General features: G+C 53.6%; 2 protein-coding genes across 5 annotated transcripts in view; one reads left to right on the top strand and one right to left on the bottom strand.

Moving 5' to 3' along the window:
* Positions 1 to 4,711, bottom strand: part of ZGRF1 (zinc finger GRF-type containing 1) — a 140,204-nt gene extending 135,493 nt beyond the window's left edge. The window contains exons 1-2 of one of the 4 annotated variants that reach the window (XM_073571935.1): positions 4,527 to 4,542; positions 277 to 337 (exon numbers count right to left, since the gene is read on the bottom strand). The gene's annotated coding sequence lies outside the window, so the exon portion shown is untranslated. The other 3 variants (XM_073571934.1, XM_073571936.1, XM_073571937.1) reach the window with 3 other exon arrangements.
* The window catches only part of LARP7 (La ribonucleoprotein 7, transcriptional regulator), a 70,109-nt gene continuing 51,866 nt past the window's right edge, over positions 4,615 to 22,857 (top strand). Inside the window, exons 1-2 of the mRNA XM_073571938.1 lie at positions 4,615 to 4,891; positions 13,426 to 13,639. Coding sequence (XP_073428039.1) covers positions 13,426 to 13,639 — 214 coding nt within the window. The 5' untranslated portion in view covers positions 4,615 to 4,891. The remainder of the gene's footprint in view (positions 4,892 to 13,425; positions 13,640 to 22,857) is intronic.

Raw genomic sequence — 22,857 nt, 5'->3', positions numbered from 1 at the left:
ATAGCCCCTACAGACTGTACTGAGCTGAGCCTTTTCTGCAACCCCCCACAAGTAACTCGTGGTCTGAAATTCAGCTCCCCTCCAATTATCTTTTATTGATGGCCTTAGCATAGATACTGCAAGAGGAAAGACATTAAAACATGACCTTTAATAGCGACACCAAAAAATATCTAAGATAACAAAACATCAAAAATACAATGGGGGGAAGGGGGACAACAGGTCCACGCAATTAAGGCTCGCAAGTCCTTAGTTCTGACTTAGTACAGATACCTCCCTTTAAGCTTTTCCGTATTTATTTTCTAAGACAAATCAGTATCAGCTCCAATTCTGAAAATGTCTAGAGAAGTCACACATATACAAAGGGTTAACAATCAGTCTCACACACAGCAGTGACAGCATGCAGAGCCCGCACCCCACTTACACACACGATGCAGCGCCTGCACGCAGACCTCGCACCCCACGCCCACTCACACCGCAGTGAAAGTACGCAGACCCCTCACACACACAACGCAGTGACAGCACGCAGGCCCCACACACACACACACACAACGCAGTGACAGCACGCAGGCCCCACACACACACACAACGGAGTGACAGCACGCAGGCCCCACACACACACACACACAACGGAGTGACAGCACGCAGGCCCCACACACACACACACAACGGAGTGACAGCACGCAGGCCCCACACACACACAACGGAGTGACAGCACGCAGGCCCCAAGGCCCCACACACACACACAACGGAGTGACAGCACGCAGGCCCCAAGGCCCCCCACACACACACACAACGGAGTGACAGCACGCAGGCCCCAAGGCCCCACACACACACACACACAACGGAGTGACAGCACGCAGGCCCCAAGGCCCCACACACACACACACACACAACGGAGTGACAGCACGCAGGCCCCAAGGCCCCACACACACACACACACAACGGAGTGACAGCACGCAGGCCCCAAGGCCCCACACACACACACAACGGAGTGACAGCACGCAGGCCCCAAGGCCCCACACACACACACAACGGAGTGACAGCACGCAGGCCCCACACACACACACACAACGGAGTGACAGCACGCAGGCCCCACACACACACACACAACGGAGTGACAGCACGCAGGCCCCAAGGCCCCACACACACACAACGCAGTGACAGCACGCAGGCCCCACACCCCACACACACACACAACGCAGTGACAGCACGCAGGCCCCACACCCCACACACAGCGCAGTGACAGCACGCAGGCCCCACACCCCACACACAGCGCAGTGACAGCACGCAGGCCCCACACCCAGCGCAGTGACAGCACGCAGGCCCCACACCCAGCGCAGTGACAGCACGCAGGCCCCACACCCCGCGCAGTGACAGCACGCAGGCCCCACACCCCGCGCAGTGACAGCACGCAGGCCCCACACCCCGCGCAGTGACAGCACGCAGGCCCCACACCCCGCGCAGTGACAGCACGCAGGCCCCACACCCCGCGCAGTGACAGCACGCAGGCCCCACACCCCGCGCAGTGACAGCACGCAGGCCCCACACCCCGCGCAGTGACAGCACGCAGGCCCCACACACAGCGCAGTGACAGCACGCAGGCCCCACACACAGCGCAGTGACAGCACGCAGGCCCCACACCCCGCGCAGTGACAGCACGCAGGCCCCACACCCCGCGCAGTGACAGCACGCAGGCCCCACACCCCGCGCAGTGACAGCACGCAGGCCCCACACCCCGCGCAGTGACAGCACGCAGGCCCCACACCCCGCGCAGTGACAGCACGCAGGCCCCACACCCCGCGCAGTGACAGCACGCAGGCCCCACACCCCGCGCAGTGACAGCACGCAGGCCCCACACCCCGCGCAGTGACAGCACGCAGGCCCCACACCCCGCGCAGTGACAGCACGCAGGCCCCACACCCCGCGCAGTGACAGCACGCAGGCCCCACACCCCGCGCAGTGACAGCACGCAGGCCCCACACCCCGCGCAGTGACAGCACGCAGGCCCCACACCCCGCGCAGTGACAGCACGCAGGCCCCACACCCCGCGCAGTGACAGCACGCAGGCCCCACACCCCGCGCAGTGACAGCACGCAGGCCCCACACCCCGCGCAGTGACAGCACGCAGGCCCCACACCCCGCGCAGTGACAGCACGCAGGCCCCACACCCCGCGCAGTGACAGCACGCAGGCCCCACACCCCGCGCAGTGACAGCACGCAGGCCCCACACCCCGCGCAGTGACAGCACGCAGGCCCCACACCCCGCGCAGTGACAGCACGCAGGCCCCACACCCCGCGCAGTGACAGCACGCAGGCCCCACACCCCGCGCAGTGACAGCACGCAGGCCCCACACCCCGCGCAGTGACAGCACGCAGGCCCCACACCCCGCGCAGTGACAGCACGCAGGCCCCACACCCCGCGCAGTGACAGCACGCAGGCCCCACACCCCGCGCAGTGACAGCACGCAGGCCCCACACCCCGCGCAGTGACAGCACGCAGGCCCCACACCCCGCGCAGTGACAGCACGCAGGCCCCACACCCCGCGCAGTGACAGCACGCAGGCCCCACACCCCGCGCAGTGACAGCACGCAGGCCCCACACCCCGCGCAGTGACAGCACGCAGGCCCCACACCCCGCGCAGTGACAGCACGCAGGCCCCACACCCCGCGCAGTGACAGCACGCAGGCCCCACACCCCGCGCAGTGACAGCACGCAGGCCCCACACCCCGCGCAGTGACAGCACGCAGGCCCCACACCCCGCGCAGTGACAGCACGCAGGCCCCACACCCCGCGCAGTGACAGCACGCAGGCCCCACACCCCGCGCAGTGACAGCACGCAGGCCCCACACCCCGCGCAGTGACAGCACGCAGGCCCCACACCCCGCGCAGTGACAGCACGCAGGCCCCACACCCCGCGCAGTGACAGCACGCAGGCCCCACACCCCGCGCAGTGACAGCACGCAGGCCCCACACCCCGCGCAGTGACAGCACGCAGGCCCCACACCCCGCGCAGTGACAGCACGCAGGCCCCACACCCCGCGCAGTGACAGCACGCAGGCCCCACACCCCGCGCAGTGACAGCACGCAGGCCCCACACCCCGCGCAGTGACAGCACGCAGGCCCCACACCCCGCGCAGTGACAGCACGCAGGCCCCACACCCCGCGCAGTGACAGCACGCAGGCCCCACACCCCGCGCAGTGACAGCACGCAGGCCCCACACCCCGCGCAGTGACAGCACGCAGGCCCCACACCCCGCGCAGTGACAGCACGCAGGCCCCACACCCCGCGCAGTGACAGCACGCAGGCCCCACACCCCGCGCAGTGACAGCACGCAGGCCCCACACCCCGCGCAGTGACAGCACGCAGGCCCCACACCCCGCGCAGTGACAGCACGCAGGCCCCACACCCCGCGCAGTGACAGCACGCAGGCCCCACACCCCGCGCAGTGACAGCACGCAGGCCCCACACCCCGCGCAGTGACAGCACGCAGGCCCCACACCCCGCGCAGTGACAGCACGCAGGCCCCACACCCCGCGCAGTGACAGCACGCAGGCCCCACACCCCGCGCAGTGACAGCACGCAGGCCCCACACCCCGCGCAGTGACAGCACGCAGGCCCCACACCCCGCGCAGTGACAGCACGCAGGCCCCACACCCCGCGCAGTGACAGCACGCAGGCCCCACACCCCGCGCAGTGACAGCACGCAGGCCCCACACCCCGCGCAGTGACAGCACGCAGGCCCCACACCCCGCGCAGTGACAGCACGCAGGCCCCACACCCCGCGCAGTGACAGCACGCAGGCCCCACACCCCGCGCAGTGACAGCACGCAGGCCCCACACCCCGCGCAGTGACAGCACGCAGGCCCCACACCCCGAGCAGTGACAGCGCGCAGTGACAGCACGCAGGCCCCACACCCCGCGCAGTGACAGCACGCAGGCCCCACACACAGCGCAGTGACAGCACGCAGACCCCGCACCCCCCACACACAACGCAGTGACAGCACGCAGACCCCACACCCCCCCCACACACACACACACACACACAACGCAGTGACAGTACGCAGACCCCGCACCCCCCACACACACACACAACGCAGTGACAGTACGCAGACCCCGCACCACACACAACGCAGTGACGGCACGCAGGCCCCGCACCCCACTCACACAGCGCAGTGATGGCACGCAGGCCCCGCACCCCACTCACACAGCGCACTTACGGCACGCAGGCCCCGCACCCCACTCACACAGCGCACTTACGGCACGCAGGCCCCGCACCCCACTCACACAGCGCACTTACGGCACGCAGGCCCCGCACCCCACTCACACAGCGCACTTACGGCACGCAGGCCCCGCACCCCACTCACACAGCGCACTTACGGCACGCAGGCCCCGCACCCCACTCACACAGCGCACTTACGGCACGCAGGCCCCGCACCCCACTCACACAGCGCACTTACGGCACGCAGGCCCCGCACCCCACTCACACAGCGCACTTACGGCACGCATGCCCCGCACCCCACTCACACACGGTGCAATGACAGCACGCAGATCCCGCAACTAGCAATACTACGCACATCTAATCTGTTTCCAAAATTTCGCGCCCGAATGACGTCATCACCCGGCGCCTCACACGCGGGTTTCCAGGAGCTGCAGTTCTTGCACTCTCCAACTGCTCGTTGTGTTTTATTTGTGATACAATACACGAGCATTATTGCTCCACCCAAAGCCAGAGGGAGCCCACGAGCGGCAGTCACAGAGGAGTTACTATGGTAACACAGGCACTTCAGCGGCCGCTCTTAGGGGTGTTGGGTCCTACACTGCCGTGGGTCGCGCAGTGGTGACGTCAGCGCTCAGTAGCTGATCCGTGAGTGACGTGAGGAGGATCGGAGGTGAGCAAAGCTTTCACCCAGTAACATAGTGAGTGAGTGGAGCGCGGCTGTGATGGCGGACTCCTGGCCGTGCTCGGTACCAGTACGTGCTGTTGGTCGGTCTGAGCGTGTCCCCTCATTGTCCCCCCTGTTAATGACCCGGAATAGGTCCCCGTTTTGTAGCACATTACTGCTAGATAATGACATTTTTTGTCCAGTTCTACCAACTTCTGCTATAGATCTGTAGCTGCCCCCATGCATAATATGGTGGTGCTGCAGCACGCCACGGGGTCCGCCGTGTAAGGCAGGTTAATGGGGTGGACAAATGAGCATTGTGATTAGGGTACCGCAATAAATAGGTCACGGAAAGTTTGGCCAGGCTGGGTTTTTCTCCAATAAACTTGTTGCGGTGCCCTAGGAGTCAATATGCGCATTGGTCGATCGTCACCTGCACAGAGTGATCTATCAATACACTGCCAGTGTTGTGGCCGAAGTCTCCATCTTGCTCCAGTCTCATAGTGGTCACTAGATTTCCCAATCTTCTGAATGATCCATGGCCGCTGACTTCCCATACATTGGGGGTTGTCGAACACTCGTATGGACAAACCAGCTTCCAACAGACCCCTGAGGAAGTCACAGGTGATGATACACTGGGGTTAGCACATCTTGGACCTCCATATATTGCACAGATTTTCTTTACACAGCATGTCTGTCATGTTTTGTATTTCCTACACTATCGTTCAAAAGTTTGGGGTCACGGACAAGAATGCTCCCTTTGCAGCAATTACAGCAGTTAATTTGCTGAGGTAATCTGGAGAAATTTCACCCCATGCTTCTAGAAGCCCCTTCCACAAGTTGGTTTGGCTTGATGGGCTCTTTGCGTACCATACGGCAAGCTGCTCCCACAACAGCTCAATGGGGTTGAGATCTGGTGACTGTGCTGGCCACTCCATTACAGATGGATTACTAGCTGCCTGCTTCTTCCCTAAATAGTTCTTGCATAATTTGGAGGTGTGCTTTGGGTCATTGTCCTGTTGTAGGATGAAATTGGCTCCAATCAAGCGCTGTCCACAGGGTATGGCGTTGCAAAATGGACTCATAGCCTTCCTTATTCAAAATCCCCTTTACCTTGTACAAATCTCCCACTTTACCAGCACCAAAGCAACCCCCAGACCATCACATTGCCTCCACCATGCTTGACAGGTGGTGTCATGCACTCTTCCAGCATCATTTCAGTTGTTCTGCGTTTCTCACAATTGTTCTTCTGTGTGATCCAAACACCTCAAACTTGGATTCGTCTGTCCATAACACTTTTTTCCAATCTTCCTCTGTCCAATGTTTGTGTTCTTCTGCCCATATTAATCGTTTCCCTTTATTAGCCAGTCTCAGATATGGCTTTTTCTTTGCCACTCTGCCCTGAAGGCCAGCATCCCAGAGTCGCCTCTTCACTGTAGACGTTGACACTGGCGTTTTGCGTGTGCTATTTAATGAAGCTGCCAGTTGAGGACCTGTCAGGCGTCGATTTCTCAAACTACAGACTCTAATGTACTTGTCTTGTTGCTCAGTTGTGCAGTGGGGCCTCCCACTTCTCTTTCTACTCTGGTTAGAGCCTGTTTGTGCTCTCCTCTGAAGGGAGTGGTACACACCGTTGTAGGAAATCTTCAGTTTCTTGCCAATTTCTCGCATGGAATAGCCTTCATTTCTAAGAACAAGAATAGACTGTCGAGTTTCACATGAAAATTTTTTTTCTTGCAAATTTGTGAGTTTAATGGAACCAACAAATGTAATGCTCCTGATTCTCAACTAGCTCAAAGGAACGTCCGGATTTCTAATCAGCCAAACTGTTTTCAGCTGTGCTAACATACTTGCAGAAGGGTTTTCAAGGGTATTCTAACTATCCATTAGCCTTCTTGTACAGTTAGCAAACACAAAGTGCCATAAGAACACTTGAGTGATGGTTGTTGGAAATGGGCCTCCATACACCTATGAAGATATTGCATTACAAACCAGGCGTTTGCAGCTAGAATAGTCATTTACCACATTAGCAATGTATAGAGTGTATTTCTGATTCATTTAATGCTAGCTTCATTGGAAAAAAACAGTGCTTTTCTTTCAAAAATAAGGAAATTTATAAGTGACCCTAAATTTTTGAACTGTAGTGTATGTTTGCATTCTTTGTTTGTTGTATGGGTTTGTAGCACCTATTTTTGCCATACTGTATGTGTGGTCCTCGCTCCTTATGTTATTCTAAAACGTCACAACTTGTTCCAGACCTTTTATGCTAGGTATGCCATTTTTTCATTGTGGTCATACTTGTAGTTTGTGCCAATGATGTTTTCTTGTTGTATTACCATGACAGGACTTAATGTCATCATTTTTTTCATTGTTTTCTCCTATAATTGGAGCTGACATAAGTCAGGGCTCTTTCACACAGCAGTTTTTTGGTACATGTGCTGTCTGTTACTTTTGCAAGTAGATCACTGACCCATTACTCTGAGTGTACTTTTTCTTCTTTGCAGACTGCCCTATTTTCACCCATCTTGCGGATCAAGCTTGCCAATGCATGTCAACGATCCCGTAGAAAAAAATTGTATGTAGTAAAAGCAATAAAATAAAATAGCTCTCATAGATTATGTGGCAGGGCTAAGGGTCGTGTAATTGATGGGAGATATGTGTCTCATAAATGGCTTATCTCCATAATGTAAGGCAGAAGTAAAGCATACCAGATATTGTTATTGCTTTTGTTTGAAGGACCTGTGGTGAGGTCACAGTCATGTGACCAGTCAGCTGAGGGAACGTGGGTGTGGCTACAGCCTTATAATGTGACCTGCTCCTGAACCAGGGAGCTGTATGTGGGGAGGACTACACCTCCCAGCATGTGCTGAGACTCGCGGTCTGAGTCTGCAACCACGAAGGTTTATGTTTTGTTTGCCTAAGCTAGAGGCTATTTTTGGTGATACGCTGTTTTATGGTTTATGACAGAAATAAACCTCATGAACTTTGGAAGAACCGGTCTCCTGATTGTCTCCCGCTGCACCTGAGCGAGTCACATCCCCACAATTGGTGGAGAATGCGGGCAGCGGTCCCAGCAGAGACTTGAGACAGTTGCTGCATGTCCTGGGTGAAGTTTGCAGCGGGGCAACAAGCATTGCCTGGAATCATGGAGGACCTCATGAAACACCTGGTCCAGTCCCAGGCACTGCAGCAGGAAACCAACAAGCTGTTGTTACAGCAGATCCAGCAAAGCCAGCAGGAGCAGCGGCAGCAGTTCCAGCAGAGCCAGCAGGAACAACGGCAGCAGATGCAGCTTCTGGCAACCGCCATCCAGGAGGGCAGGACGAGCGCCCCAACCCCAGGTCGGGCTGATGCCACCGACGTCGAGAAGGCGGTAAGACGCGCATTACAAAAAATCACCCCTGAGGATGATGTGGAGGCCTTCCTGACGGTGTTTGAGAGGGTGGCTGAGAGGGAAAAACTTCAGCCAGAGCGGTGGGCGGAGGTACTGGCCCCTTACCTAACGGGGGAGCCCCAGAAGGCGTACTTTGACCTGACGGTACAAGATGCCAGAGAATATCCCAAATTAAAAGCGGAAATTCTCGCACGCTTGGGGGTAACAATGACTACCAGGGCACAGCGAGTTCATCGCTGGGCCTATCACCGGGACAAACCCCCGCGCTCCCAAATGTTTGACCTGTTGCACCTGGTCCAGAAATGGCTGCAGCCAGAGTCGGCTTCCCCTGCACAGATGGTAGAGCGAGTTGTGATGGATCGGTTTGTGCATTCTCTGCCGAGACCTCTACAGACTTGGGTTGCCCAGGGTGATCCCCAAAATGCTGATGAACTGGTTGGGCTGGTCGAGAGATACCAGGGGATGGAAGGTTCCTTGGGGAAGCAGCCCATTCCATATTGGGGGTCCCAGCAGGGGGCGGAGTCACAAAAAGGGGTGGTGCGTCCAAGGTCAAAAGGGGCGGGGGAGGCGGTGCCCAAGGTCCCCTCGGGTGTTATTTGCAGGAAGTGTCATGGGCCAGGACATGTAGCGGCCCGTTGTCCCCAGACCACCGAGCAGATGGACTGCAGCATGGGACGCCGTAGTTCATACTACGCATATCCAGCTTGCAGTGTGAACTCGCTACCTAACAAGGGGCCACAAGCATGTCCTGTGAAGGTGAACGATCGAGCAGTAATGGCGCTTCTGGACTCCGGGAGCTTGGTGACCCTTGTGAGGGCCAGTTTTCCTCTAAACATACTCCCGGGTAAAAAGATTGGTGTTCGGTGCATACATGGCGATGCAAAGGACTACCCTATGGCTAGGGTGAAGATTGAAACGGCGCATGGCACCGAGTCGCATGAAGTTGGCGTTGTTCGAGACTTGTTGCATCCCATAATTATTGGCCGGGATTTCTGTCTGTTTTGGGATCTGTGGGGGATGGGTTCTGAGTGTGCTAGCAAGAGCAGGGAACCAATCCACCCCACTGAGGTATCGCCACCACCAGAGGCAGACGAGTTCCCTTTATGTGTCCTTGTTGGGGATGAAGAGGAAGGGTCCCCTGTACCTGACATCCCGGAGTTAGGGGTGGCCGGGGAGAATTTTGGGACTGCCCAACATAGGGACCCCACACTAAGGGAAGCCTTTAACAATGTCACCGTCATTAATGGGGTTGCACAAGAGCCGGGAGCAGACACAAGGTTTCCCCATTTTATGTTGAGTGGGGAATTGTTGTACCGGGTCACGAAAATAAGGGAGGAGGTGGCAGAGCAGTTAATAGTACCAGGCCCCTATAGACGAAAAGTGTTGGACATGGCCCATTCACACATCTTGGGGGGACACCTGGGGGTGGAAAAAACCCAGGAACGGATTGTACAGAGGTTCTATTGGCCTGGGTGTCACCGGGAAATAGTAAACTATTGAAGGTCGTGCCCGACATGTCAGTTAACTGCCCCCACATCTCATTTTCGGAACCCTCTTGTGCCATTGCCCATTATTGAGGTGCCATTTGAGAGAATTGCCATGGACTTGGTCGGTCCCTTAGTTAAATCAGCTCGGGGCCATCAGTATATATTAGTCATCCTGGACTATGCCACACGCTATCCTGAGGCCATTCCCCTGAGAAACTCCTCTGCGAAGAGTATAGCCCGTGAGCTGGTCCATGTGTTTTCCCGGACGGGTTTGCCGAAGGAGATCCTGACCGACCAGGGGACACCTTTTATGAGCAAGGTGATGAGAGAATTGTGCAGAGTCTTGCAAATTTCCCAGCTGAGGACTTCAGTGTACCATCCACAGTCAGATGGCCTTCTTGAGAGGTTTAACAAGACCCTGAAGAGCATGCTGAGAAAAGTCATAGAGGAAGATGGTAGAGACTGGGATTGTCTCTTACCGTATTTACTGTTTTCTATCCGTGAAGTTCCCCAGGCCTCCACGGGGTTCTCCCCCTTCGAGCTTCTGTACGGCCGGCATCCGCGAGGTCTCCTAGATATAGCCAAGGAAACCTGGGAAGCCGAAGTCACGCCCCACAGAAGCGTCATTGAGCATGTGGCACTGATGCAGCAGAGGGTTGCGAAGGTGATGCCCATTGTTAAAGAACATCTCCGCCAGGCACAAGAGGCTCAGGCCAGGGTCTACAACCGGTCAGCCAGAGTGAGGCAGTTCAATCCGGGAGACCGAGTTCTCGTGCTAATCCCGACGGTGGAAAGTAAGTTCTTGGCCAAGTGGCAAGGGCCATATGAGGTGGTGGAGAAACTGGGAGACGTAAACTACAAGATCCACCAACCCGGAAGACGGAAGCCATACCAGGTTTACCATGTTAACCTTATCAAGCCGTGGCAAGATAGAGAGCCAGCGGTAACTCCGTGCTTGCTGGGCAACCTAGAAGGGGAGGTTGGAGCCGTTACCATAGCAGAGACTCTATCGAAGGCCCAGAAGCAGCAGTGCCGGGAGTTACTCCAGAAAAACCGCGACCTGTTCTCAGAGTTGCCGGGGTGCACGAAGGTGGTGGAGCACGAAATTCTGACCGAGCCACATGTGCGGGTGAACGTGAAACCATATCGTATTCCTGAGGCCCGGCGAGAGGTAATCTCCAAGGAGGTGCAGCGTATGTTGAAGCTCGGGGTCATTGAGGAATCCAAGAGCGGCTGGTCGAGCCCGATTGTCCTGGTCCCAAAACCTGATGGTGAATGGAGGTTCTGCAACGATTACCGGAAGCTGAATGAGGTCTCCAAGTTCGACGCTTATCCCATGCCACGCGTTGATGAGCTCATCGAGAGACTTGGACCTGCCAGGTACATAACCACTTTGGATCTGACCAAGGGATATTGGCAGATCCCCATGGCACAGGAAGCCAAGGAGAAGACGGCATTCTCCACACCAGACAGGTGCTTCCAGTATGTCCGGATGCCGTTTGGCCTACAGGGAGCTCCAGCAACCTTCCAGAGGGCGATGGATAGAATCCTTGCACCTCATAAGCTATACGCTGCCGCATACCTGGATGATATCGTCATCTTTACCCCGGACTGGGAGACTCACCTGGAAAAGGTCCAAGCAGTGTTTGACGCTCTAAGAGAGGCGGGGTTTACAATAAACCCGAAGAAGTGTGCCTTGGGGAGAGAAGAAGCCAAGTACCTCGGATATGTAGTGGGGCGTGGCGAGATCAAACCCCAAATCAATAAAGTGGAGGCAATTCAAACATGGCCGAGACCTCTGTCAAAGAAGCAAGTTAAAGCCTTCCTGGGGATTGTGGGATATTACAGGAGGTTTATCCCAAACTTCGCCACAATGGCTGCACCTCTAACTGATCTGCTTAAAGGGACAAAGTCAGTGATGGTCAGCTGGTCCGAAGAAGCAGAGTCAGCCTTCCAAGAAATGAAGGGAGCTCTTTGTAAGCAGCCCGTTTTGCTGGCCCCAGACTTTAAACGTGAATTTGTCCTCCAGACAGATGCCTCAGATGTCGGAGTAGGAGCTGTCCTTTCCCAAGAGATACGTGGGGAGGAGCATCCTGTTCTCTACTTGAGTAGGAAGTTGACTTCTTGTGAGAGAAATTACTCAGTTGTAGAGAAGGAGTGTTTGGCCATAAAATGGGCAGTGGACACATTACGGTACTACCTGGTGGGACGGAAGTTTAGGTTAATATCCGACCATGCCCCACTCAGGTGGATGAGGGAAACCAAGGGCAAGAATGCTAGGGTCACCCGCTGGTTCTTAGCCCTACAAGACTTCAGTTTCCATGTAGAGCATAGGGCCGGGAAGCTACATGGGAATGCCGATGCCCTCTCCAGAATCCCTTGCCTGGTAGGTGAAAGTGCCAAGCCCCACGGCTTTAGGCAGAGGGGGGAGGTATGTGGCAGGGCTAAGGGTCGTGTAATTGATGGGAGATATGTGTCTCATAAATGGCTTATCTCCATAATGTAAGGCAGAAGTAAAGCATACCAGATATTGTTATTGTTTTTGTTTGAAGGACCTGTGGTGAGGTCACAGTCATGTGATCAGTCAGCTGCTGGGAACGTGGGTGTGGCTACAGCCTTATAATGTGACCTGCTCCTGAACCAGGGAGCTGTATGTGGGGAGGACTACACCTCCCAGCATGTGCTGAGACTCGCGGTCTGAGTCTGCAACCACGAAGGTTTATGTTTTGTTTGCCTAAGCTAGAGGCTATTTTTGGTGATACGCTGTTTTATGGTTTATGACAGAAATAAACCTCATGAACTTTGGAAGAACCGGTCTCCTGATTGTCTCCCGCTGCACCTGAGCGAGTCACATCCCCACAATATAATGAGGCTGACTATGAAAACCATGTCAGAATGGCAGTAAAATCTATTGTGAAAGTTGGAGCACCGCTCCAGCTTTTTTCTTTTTTTTTATATTTCAGTGCGGGAATGGTGTTACTAATCTAAATTCCCTGACCCTAGTCTCATACATGCCAGCCGCTGTCTTCTGCTGATCCCACTCCATAATCTTATGATTGCAACTTCTGGCTGACCAGAAGGCAGAGGTAATGGTTACAGCTCTCTGTGAAAGTCTAGGAGGGACTCGTTCTCACCCTCACAGACCTGCATTAAGTTGTGACTTCTGGATCGCCCCAGCAAACATTGGAGTAATCCGACAGGTCACAATCTGCTGGAGACCAACTGGAGTGGCGCTTATAAACAAGGAATATGGCCCTTATAAATATGAGACTATATGCAGGGGACTTAGATTAGTAGCTCCACTCCAGCTCTGCAATAAAAAAAAAATAGCCTGATTGACAGCTCCTCAGGCTGGGATCCCAGAAGCATATTACATGGACCATATACGGTGAAGCAGTAGGTATCCTGATCTGAACATACAGCCTTATATGTGTCTGATTCTTTAAGTTTGGGTTTGGTTAGTCCGGGCATTGAGGTTCGTATACACAATGAAATACTCTCACGTGAACCTTGCCTCAGTGTCTCCTCTCTGCGACTGATATCTCACACTGCTTAGGACAAGCTGTAGCTGTCGGGCTGGGTGGGTAGAGACTGAATACACTTGGACTCATGAATCTCTTTAGCTGGATTCATAAAATGCCTTTTTTTTTTACATTCAGATGACTATGGCTGAGATGGAGATGGATACACCAAGGAATGAACTGAAGGAAGATGAAAGTGCTGAGACAAGGAAGGATCGTGAGAAAAAGAAGCGATCTCGGGTGAAGCAGCTCCTTGCCGACATAGCCAAACAGGTGGACTTCTGGTTTGGTGATGTTAATCTTCATAAAGATCGTTTTTTGAGAGAACAAATTGAAAAATCCAGAGATGGCTGTAAGTTCTTACCACACATTACTGAATGTTTTCACTTTCTCTTAAAGCGAACCTGTCAGCAGGATTTTGCTAAGTAAACTACAGGCATTGTCAGGTTGGCAGTGTTAAACTGATTAAAATGATACCTGCTGTGAAGAAATCCACCTTGTGGTTCTTGTGTAATCATTGTTAGAAGTTTTCAGTTAATGATATGCCCGTGCTTCGGGGCAGGACTGTAGGCATAGTTTATCTTCCTGCTCTAAGCCAGAGAAACCAAGGTGAGACTTGCCTGCAGGCTGCGCCGAAGCACCAGCAGTCTGTCTCTATGATGAGCAACATGTTTGTGCTTCAGGGCTGGACTGTAGGCACAGTCATATCTTCTGCTCTAAGCCTGAGAAACCAAGGAGTGACCTGCCCACAGGCCACCCTGAAGCACCAACAGTCTGTCTGTATGATAAGGAACATGTTTGTTCTTTGGGACAGGCTTATGGGCAGGTATTTCCTTGGTTTCTCTGGCTTAGAGCAGGAAGATAAGACTCTGCCTACAGTCCTGCCCAAGAGAACGGGCATATCATTAGCTGTAAAATTCTAACACTGATTACACAAGAACTACAAGACAAATTTTTTCACCCCAAGTATCATTTTAATCAGTTTAACAAAACCAACCTGACAGTGTCTGTAGTTTACCTAGCAAAATCCTGATGACATATTCACTTTAAAACATAATTGACAGTTTTTTTCTGGGGCTATTTTGTCCTCTTGAAATATAGGGTTAGACAGGGCTGACACTGGAGGTTCCCTGTGCAAGAAGTGTGCTTGGGTCCCCCTCCTTTCCATACCAAACCTACAAAATAGGCATAGATATTTACAGATGGATAAATTGTTAACTTGATGTAGTCACAGACGTGCAGTTTGATATACTGTGGATCTATTTGCAAAGTACCCCTATTAAATGGGGATACTCTGCATTTGTGCTATTTCCTCCACAGTAGGTGACCTGTCACCAGGGCAGGACATTTAAAGGGACTATTCAGTACTTTAACATTGATGGTCTATCCTTAGGATAGGTAATCAATACGAGAACAGTGCGTGTGTGACCCCCCCCACTGGTCAGCAACCACCAATCAACTGTTCTTGGGACCAGAGGCAGCCAGAAGTGCTCAGTTGCAGAGCAGAACAGAACAGCCCCGTGAAATCCACAACTGGGTACTGCACATCCGCCTCTATTCAAATTGAAATGGGTGCATCTTAGTGATGGGTAGTTCCTGAGTGAGTAGTTCAAAATGAACTAATCTTCAGAGTGAACTAGTTCATCTAGTTCACCATCCTGACAGAGATTAGTTCATTATGAACTAAACAGCAAGTGGGAGGAGACAGAGCGATCCCTCATACAGCTCCAGGAAGCACCGTGATCTGTCTCTCACTTGCTCTTTATAGCTCCTGATGCTGGAAAAGAAGTTAGTAAAACACTATACCACACATCAAATACAAATATAATAGTAATAATATTATTAATAAAAACTGAAATTGCACAGTAGACAGACACAGCTCATATGTGTGTATGAGAGAGAGTGTTTCTGTGTGTGGTTCATGCCCCTCATCTGTCTTTGTGATAAGATTAGCCTCCTGTAGCCTAGAAGATCAGTCTTGCAAAAATCTTTACCACTGGCTCCTGTTCTGTTCTCAAAATGGTGGATGCTGAACTGCTTCTCAGCTCCCTCATACACAATCATTATGAGTCAGTACTCTACAGGAGCCACAGCTTCTGTGTAACGAACTAGACCTGATCAATCTCTTCTCAGCAGAATCCAGAGAAATACTGAACTAAATGAACGAAATTAACTAATCTTTGGAACTAATCTTTTCAGTGAACTAATCACCAAAATGAACTAGATTTCCCATCACTACTGCATTATTATTATTATTATTTATTGTTATAGCGCCATTTATTCCATGGCGCTTTACATGTAAGGAGGGGTATACATAATAAAAACAAGTACATTAATGTTAAACAATACAAGTCATGACTGGTACAGGAGGAGAGAGGACCCTGCCCGCGAAGGCTCACAATCTACAAGGGATGGGTGAGAATACAGTAGGCGAGGGTAGAGCTGGTCATGCAGCGGTTTGGTCGATTGGTGGTTACTGCAGGTTGTAGGCTTGTCGGAAGAGGTAGGTCTTCATGCTCTTTTTGAAGGTTTCGATGGTAGGTGAGAGTCTGATAGTGCATCTGCAGTACCCAGCTGTGGCCACTATAAATTTCACAAAGATGTACTGTTCTGATTTGCAACCACGCGAATGCACCGCTGCTTCCCATGGTCTTCTACAGGTTGTGTCCTGCCAGATTGTTCAGGTGTTTGCTGGGTGAGTTGGAAGTCTCTCTTCAGTGTAAGGCTAGGAGAGCCAGAACGAAGATCATACATTTACACTGGAAGATTGTGACTTCCGGTCGGTCACGTCACAGTTACAAGATGGACAACTGAGCTTGGAGCAGCACTGGGAAGAGCAGAAGACAGCGGCTGGTTAGTTAGGAAACTTACATTAGTGATACCACTCCAGCAGTGAAATAAATAAAATGCTGGAGAGGTGCTTTACAGAACTGGATGGTGACCAAAAATAGGTTAGTTATCCACTGCTGTGTCTTGCTAGCTTCTCCCAGCATGAATCCAGTTGATTGACAGATACACACATGAAAGATCTGTAATCTAGAGGAGTGTGGGGAGAATCCGGCCTTAAAGCTATGTTTTCTCTGAAGCTCTGCATTGTTTCGGAAAAAATAGATCTGACTGCAATCATGCAGTCAGGCTCTGATTCATGCTGCCCATGGTCTGGTCAGCAGGAATCGCATGGCAGGTTCCCTTTTAACAGTGAAAATAACAATGTTGAGCATTGAAGAAAGTATACAGTGTAAGTACACAAATACATGTGAGCGCATCTCACCAGTCTCTGCAGCAGTGGGGGCATCACAACATTTCTTGCACAGAAGCTGTAACCAGGTATATACAGAGTGGAGGAGGACTGCAAAGGGAGCGATCTCTTCTTGTCCTGTCTGGCTCTGCAGACACTTAGTCCACTATCCCGCGCTCTCCTTCTGTCCCAACGTCCTCCAGTGAAATAGAGAGGCCCTAATGTATATTGTGCTGCAGTTCTGTAATGCTCCCACTTTCTGGTCAATGTAATTATTTCTCCTAGACACAGGAGACATAATAATGAACTTTTTTTCAGGAACATCTAAGACACATACGTTCCTATACGCTGCATGCATCTCCTGTCAGTCGGCTTTTCCGCGGTCGCAGACCAAGCGGGTATGCGAAGCCTGCGAGTCCGAACGCGCTCAGTAGCCCTCCCCTGCGACCGAGCCCAGTGTACTAAGTATCGCTGTCGCAATCTATGGCGTCACTTACAAGAGCAATCGAGTCCCATCGGGCCCCAGATAGGGGCAAGGACAGTGGCTCTCCTGTCTTAGAGGAGTCCTCTACCTCACAGGAGCCTCCGGCCTGCAGGGGCCGTTCTCACTCCAGGCAGCCGCATGGGAAACGAACTCACACGGTGTCTCCCGGTCCATCCGGTGCCTCGGCATCCGTGAGCTCTGCTTCTCGTTCCCTGTCGCCAGCAGTCGATAGCGAGCAAGGCTCGGACTACGACTCTGATATACCCCTTGACCTGGATACGCCAGGTGGTCAGGAAATGGTTGACAGTCTCATAGAAGCCGTCAACCAGACTCTGGAGATTGAGGATGATTCCACTCTGGCTGCGGGCCATAAGGTGTGATTTAAGCATGTCAAGCGTCCCCATAGGGTATTTTGCACTCATCCTGAATTTGAGGACATAGTGCAAAGACACAGGGAATGGCCGGACAGGCGGTTCTCGGGTCAGAGGGCACTCGAGGCGAAGTACCCTTTTCCAGGACGTCCACCTGACAGCACCATGGAGGACGTCCTCCTCCTCCTTACAGGGACAGGAAAGCACATGAGAGGTTAAAAGGTCATGTCCCACCCCCTCTCCCTCAGTGTTTTTCCTGTCCCTGCACGGAGGGACACACAAGAACTTACCGGAGGGGCACAGGGGATCGTGCGGCCAGTCCAAGCCTTCCCCTGTCAAGAGGTCCCGGGGCCGACACTCTCCGATCGGGAGTCCCTCTGCTCCAAAGGCCAGGAGCAGGACGACGCTCCTGGAGGGAGCCGTTCCTCCCTATGGGAGGCTCTTGGCTCCAGGACTCGCCGCCATAACAGGCGAGGGTCGGCTGGCCGAGCGAGCACCGGCAGGAGGATGAGCGCAGTCGGCGCTGGGCTCCAGCAGCGCCATGACAAGCGGAGGTCGGCTCCCCGCAGGCGGCTGGCCGAGGGGGCACCGGCAGAAGGATGAGCGCAGTCGGCGCTGGGCTCCAGCAGCGCCATGACAAGCGGAGGTCGGGCCCCCGCAGTCGGCGGGTCGAGCACCCGCAGGAACGGCGCAGCCGCCATAGCAGGCAGGGGGGGGCGGTTCCCTGCAAGCGGCGGGCTGAGCAGGTACCTGGGGAGAAGCAGAGCGCGGTCGCGCGCAGGAGCCCGGGCAGGAAGTGGAGGCGCCCTATCGCGGAGAGGTCGTGCGTCACATCCGGTGACGTCAGACGCCGGCTTTGAATCCTGGGCGTGCGCTCCTGAGATCCACAGCGCTCTGCAGAATCGTGCCAGAATTGAAGGCAACGCTCCAGCAGGTGGAGGGGTAAGTGCGCATAGCGCAGACCATCCTCCCCCACCCATCCTCACAGCCAGATCTGAGTAGGTGCCCCTTCTGTATTATTAGGAGAAGGGAATCCCGGCAGAATCCCCCTCGGGGGCGAAGGACCCGGCTAAAGCCACCTCCAAGTCGGTCCGATGCCCCGTATGCAGGGTAAAGCTGCCAGACACCTATAACAAGACCCTATGCGGACCCTGTACCTCAAGGGTCATAGGCGAGGAACAGCATCCCTTCTTGCCGAAATGAGATCGCTAATAAGGGAGGAAGTCAAGGCCTCTACAGCCAGCCTCACACGGCGTCAGTCCCCCAGCCCAGGGCCAAGTCGCAAGCGTCCAAGGTGGGAAGCAGACACAGTGTCGGAAGCAAGCCCTAGCGAGGAGTCCGACTTCCGGAATTCAGACCAGGAGGAAGAAGGCGAGATCCCGGGGGATAGACAGGATCAGAGCAGGAAGTACCTGTTCAGACTGGAGGACACGGACGAGTTGGTCCAGGCAGATAGAGGAAGTCCCTAAACCACAGTCCAGACAGGACTTAATGTTTGGAGGACTAGTGGCCCGGAAGCGGGTAGTGTTCCCCGTAAGTGAACACATCAAAACAATGGTCCAGGAGGAGTGGAAAGAGGCAGAGCGTCGGTTGATACTCTCCCGAGACTTTAAAAATAGACTGCCTTGTGATCCCGAGGAAACACGGGCATGGGAGGAAGTCCCTAAAATAGATGTCCCAGTCGCCAAGGTTACCAAAAAGACGGCCATCCCATTCGAGGACTCATCAGGTCTCCGATACCCGATGGATAGGAAGGCGGACGTCTTGTTAAAAAGAACATGGGAGACGTCGGCGGCTCTGATTAGGGCCAACATAGCAGCCACCTCGGTGGCCAGGTCTATGTTCCTGTGGTTGGGGCAGTTGGAGGAACACCTAACCAACAAGACCCCTAGATCAGAGATCCTAGCATCACTTCCTCTCATGAAATCAGCCACGGCGTTCCTGTCGGATACGTCGGCTGAATCGGTAAGGTTTGCAGCCAGAAACAGCTCCCTCTCTAATGCGGCCCGGAGAGCAGTCTGGCTTAAATCCTGGTAGGGGGATAACGCTTCTAAAACAAAGCTATGCGCCATCCCCTTCTCGGGCCTGAGGGTATTTGGTCCAGCCCTAGATAACATTCTAGAGCTAGTGTCTGATAAAAATAAAGGATTCCCAGAGGAAAAACCCAGGCGGCCCCAGTCCTTTCGGAGAGGCTCCTTCTCCAGGAGACAGACTGACTTCAGGGGTCGGGCAAGGTCCAATAGAAGCTCCTATAAGGGCTCCTTCAGCCAAGGTGGGAGGAACAGGGGTCCCTCATTCGCATCAACATCTAGATCGAGGAGGCAATGACGCCATAGGTATTGGGGGGAGACTTCGCCACTTCGCAGCAAACTGGTCCCGAGTTACCCACAATCAGTGGGTCCTCAGAACCATTGCGGAAGGCTACAGTATAGAGCTCTATTCAACACCCCCCGACAGATATATTGCCCCCACTGTTGTCCTGGAGGACTCCGCAATGTGGACGGATCTTCAGGACATGTTAAACTCAAGGGTAATAATACCAGTTCCCCCGACGGAAAGAGGAAGAGGGCACTACTCCTCCCTATTTTCGATCACAAAACCATCCGGCAAGGCCCGTACCATCATAAACCTGAAAATACTAAATGCCTGGGTCAGATACAAGAGATTCCGGATGGAATCGATCAGATCCGCAATCCCCCTAATAGTCAGGGACGCCGTCATGTACACCCTAGACCTAAAAAAGGCATACTACCAGGTCCCTATCCATCCCTCATCCCAGAGCCTACTAAGGTTCGCGGTCAGTTTACCAGCCCGGACCTGCCACTTCCAGTTCCAGTGTCTTCCATTCGGGTTGCTTCAGCTCCCAGAATCTTTACAAAACTGGTGGTAGAGGTGGTGGCCTACCTGAGAGATCAGGGTATTGTGATCATTCCATACCTGGACGACTTCCTACTGGTGGCAAGATCCAAAGAAGCGCTCATTTGAGGCAGGATCCGAGCAACTACCGTAATGGAGTTCCTTGGCTGGGTGATCAACTGGGAGAAGTCGGACCTCAGGCCAGACACCAGAAAAGTATTCCTCGGAGTCCTCCTAGACTCAGCCGACAGAATATCCTGGCTACCCGAGCAGAAGCAGAGGACTATTCAGGCCAGAACCAGAGACCTGTTGAGGCGTCAGTGCTCCATAAGAGAGGCAATGGAGGTCTTGGGCTTCATGACAGCCTGCATCCAGTGTGTCCGATGGGCCCAATTCCACTCGAGATTATTACAGAGAGAGATCCTCGCAAAGTGGGACAGAAGTCAGGCGTCGCTAGACAAAACCCTAAGGCTGCCAGAACGAGTGAAGGAGTCCCTTCGGTGGTGGACACAGTTCAGAAACCTTCAGGTGGGCGTACAATGGACAACCTCTCCATAAGTGGTAGTCACCACAGACGCCAGTGCGTGGGGATGGGGAGCCCACATAGAAGGGAAGATCTTCCAAGGGAAATGGCCAGTAGGCATCAGGGCCAGATCCTCCAATTTCAGAGAGCTTTTCACGGTCTGGGAAGCATTGCGGAGAAACCAGTCGGTACTAAGAAGTCGTCACGTCCGCATATTGTCCGACAATATAACGGCAGTGGCATTCCTGAAGCACCAGGGAGGAACCAGACATCAACCACTACAGGCCCTGGCAGGAAAAATATTCACGTGGGCAGAACGAACAGTCCGATCAGTGACCGCAGTACACTTACAAGGTTCCCAGAACGAAGTGGCAGACTACTTGAGCAGACAACAGATCCACCCGACAGAGTGGGAACTGAACATGGAAATCTTCGACCATCTTTGTCAGTGTTGGGGGACCCCCAGTATAGATCTTTTCGCAAGCCGGAAGAACTCGAAGGTCCCCAGATTCTACTCCCTGAATCCAATGGACCACCCGGAAGGCGTAGACGCCCTGAGTCAGACTTGGGGAGAATCCCTCTCTTATGCGTTCCCACCACTGGCTCTCATACCGGCAGTGCTCAGGAAGATACGCGAGGACCATGCAAGAGTGGTGTTGATCGTGTCATATTGGCCGAGGAGAAGCTGGTTTCCCCTTCTAGGAAATCCAGTCGAACTACCCCCGTGGAAGGACATCATCCACCAGGCCCCGATCCACCACCCGAACCCAGCAAGACTCCACCTATCGGCTTGGATCCTGAGAGTGACATCCTGAAGGCAAAGGGATTGTCGGATCAGGTCATATCCACCCTACAGGCCAGTAGGAAACCAGTGACATCCGCAATCTATCGAAAGATATGGAAAAGATTCTGTCTGGAAGGTGGCAGGTCCGATCTTGTGGCAGGCACCCCTGACCTCCCTAGCATACTAAGCTTTTTGCAGGCAGGTTTTAATAAAGGCCTTAAGCCCAGCACTCTAAAGGTCCAGGTTTCAGCCTTGAGCGCCTTCTTCGATTACCAGTTAGCTTCACATCCCTGGGTAATAAGATTTATAAGAGCCACACAGCGCCTGGGCCCCACGATTAGGCAGCTCCCCCCGCCTTGGGACCTGGGCCTGGTACTTCGGTTTCTCTGTACAGACCCCTACGCCCTCGGTGAGAAAATAACCATCTCTGCGCTCACTCGTAAAACGGCCTTCCTAGTAGCCATTACCACGGCCAAAAGAATAGGGGAAATCCAGGCCCTGTCCACTAAGGACCCATATCTCCAGATAAGAGATGACCGTATAATCTTAAGGTTAGACCCGGCATTTACCCCAAAGGTAGCCTCTCCAAAAAATCTAAACCAAGAGGTAGTGTTACCATCTTTCTGTGATAATCCCTGTAATAAAAAGGAGCAGCGTCTTCACTCGCTGGATGTGAGGCGCGCAGTTATAGACTACCTAGAGGCCACCAATAGCTGGCGCATCGACCCTAACCTGTTCATCCTTTTTGGCGGTAGAAATAAGGGGAAGAGGGCCTCTAAGGCGTCCATCGCGCGTTGGATTACCTCAGTAATCTCGGACGCCTACCAAGCTGAAGGCGCCAACCCGCCAGATTCCATAAAGGCCCACTCTACGAGGGCGGTATCGGCCTCATGGGCCGAATGGGCGGGGGCGTCGGTTGATCAAATCTGTAGAGCAGCAACCTGGGCCAGTCTTAATACATTCTGCAATCACTACAAGCTTGATGTGTTAGCTGGTCAACAGACCGCATTTGGGAGAAAGGTTCTCCAGGCGGTAATCCCACCCTGAGGAGGTGCTTTGGTACTCTCCATGGTGCTGTCAGGTGGACGTCCTGGAAAATAGGTATTAGACCTACCGGTAATGATGTTTCCAGGAGTCCATACTGACAGCACGGGTAGTTCCCTCCCGGTTGTGTTATACTACAATGTATTATGTTATGTCATATGCTGTAAAGATTGTTTCATTAAACTGTTACTAGCATCATCCACCTTGTGGTACTTGTTAAATCACTGAGGGAGAGGGGGTGGGACATGACCTTTTAACCTCTCGTGTGCT

This window comes from Dendrobates tinctorius, unplaced genomic scaffold, assembly GCF_039654945.1.
Source record: "Dendrobates tinctorius isolate UK_male_01 unplaced genomic scaffold, ASM3965494v1 ptg000030l, whole genome shotgun sequence".
NCBI classification, from domain to species: domain Eukaryota; kingdom Metazoa; phylum Chordata; class Amphibia; order Anura; family Dendrobatidae; genus Dendrobates; species Dendrobates tinctorius.
This window is presented reverse-complemented; position numbering and strand designations above follow the sequence as displayed.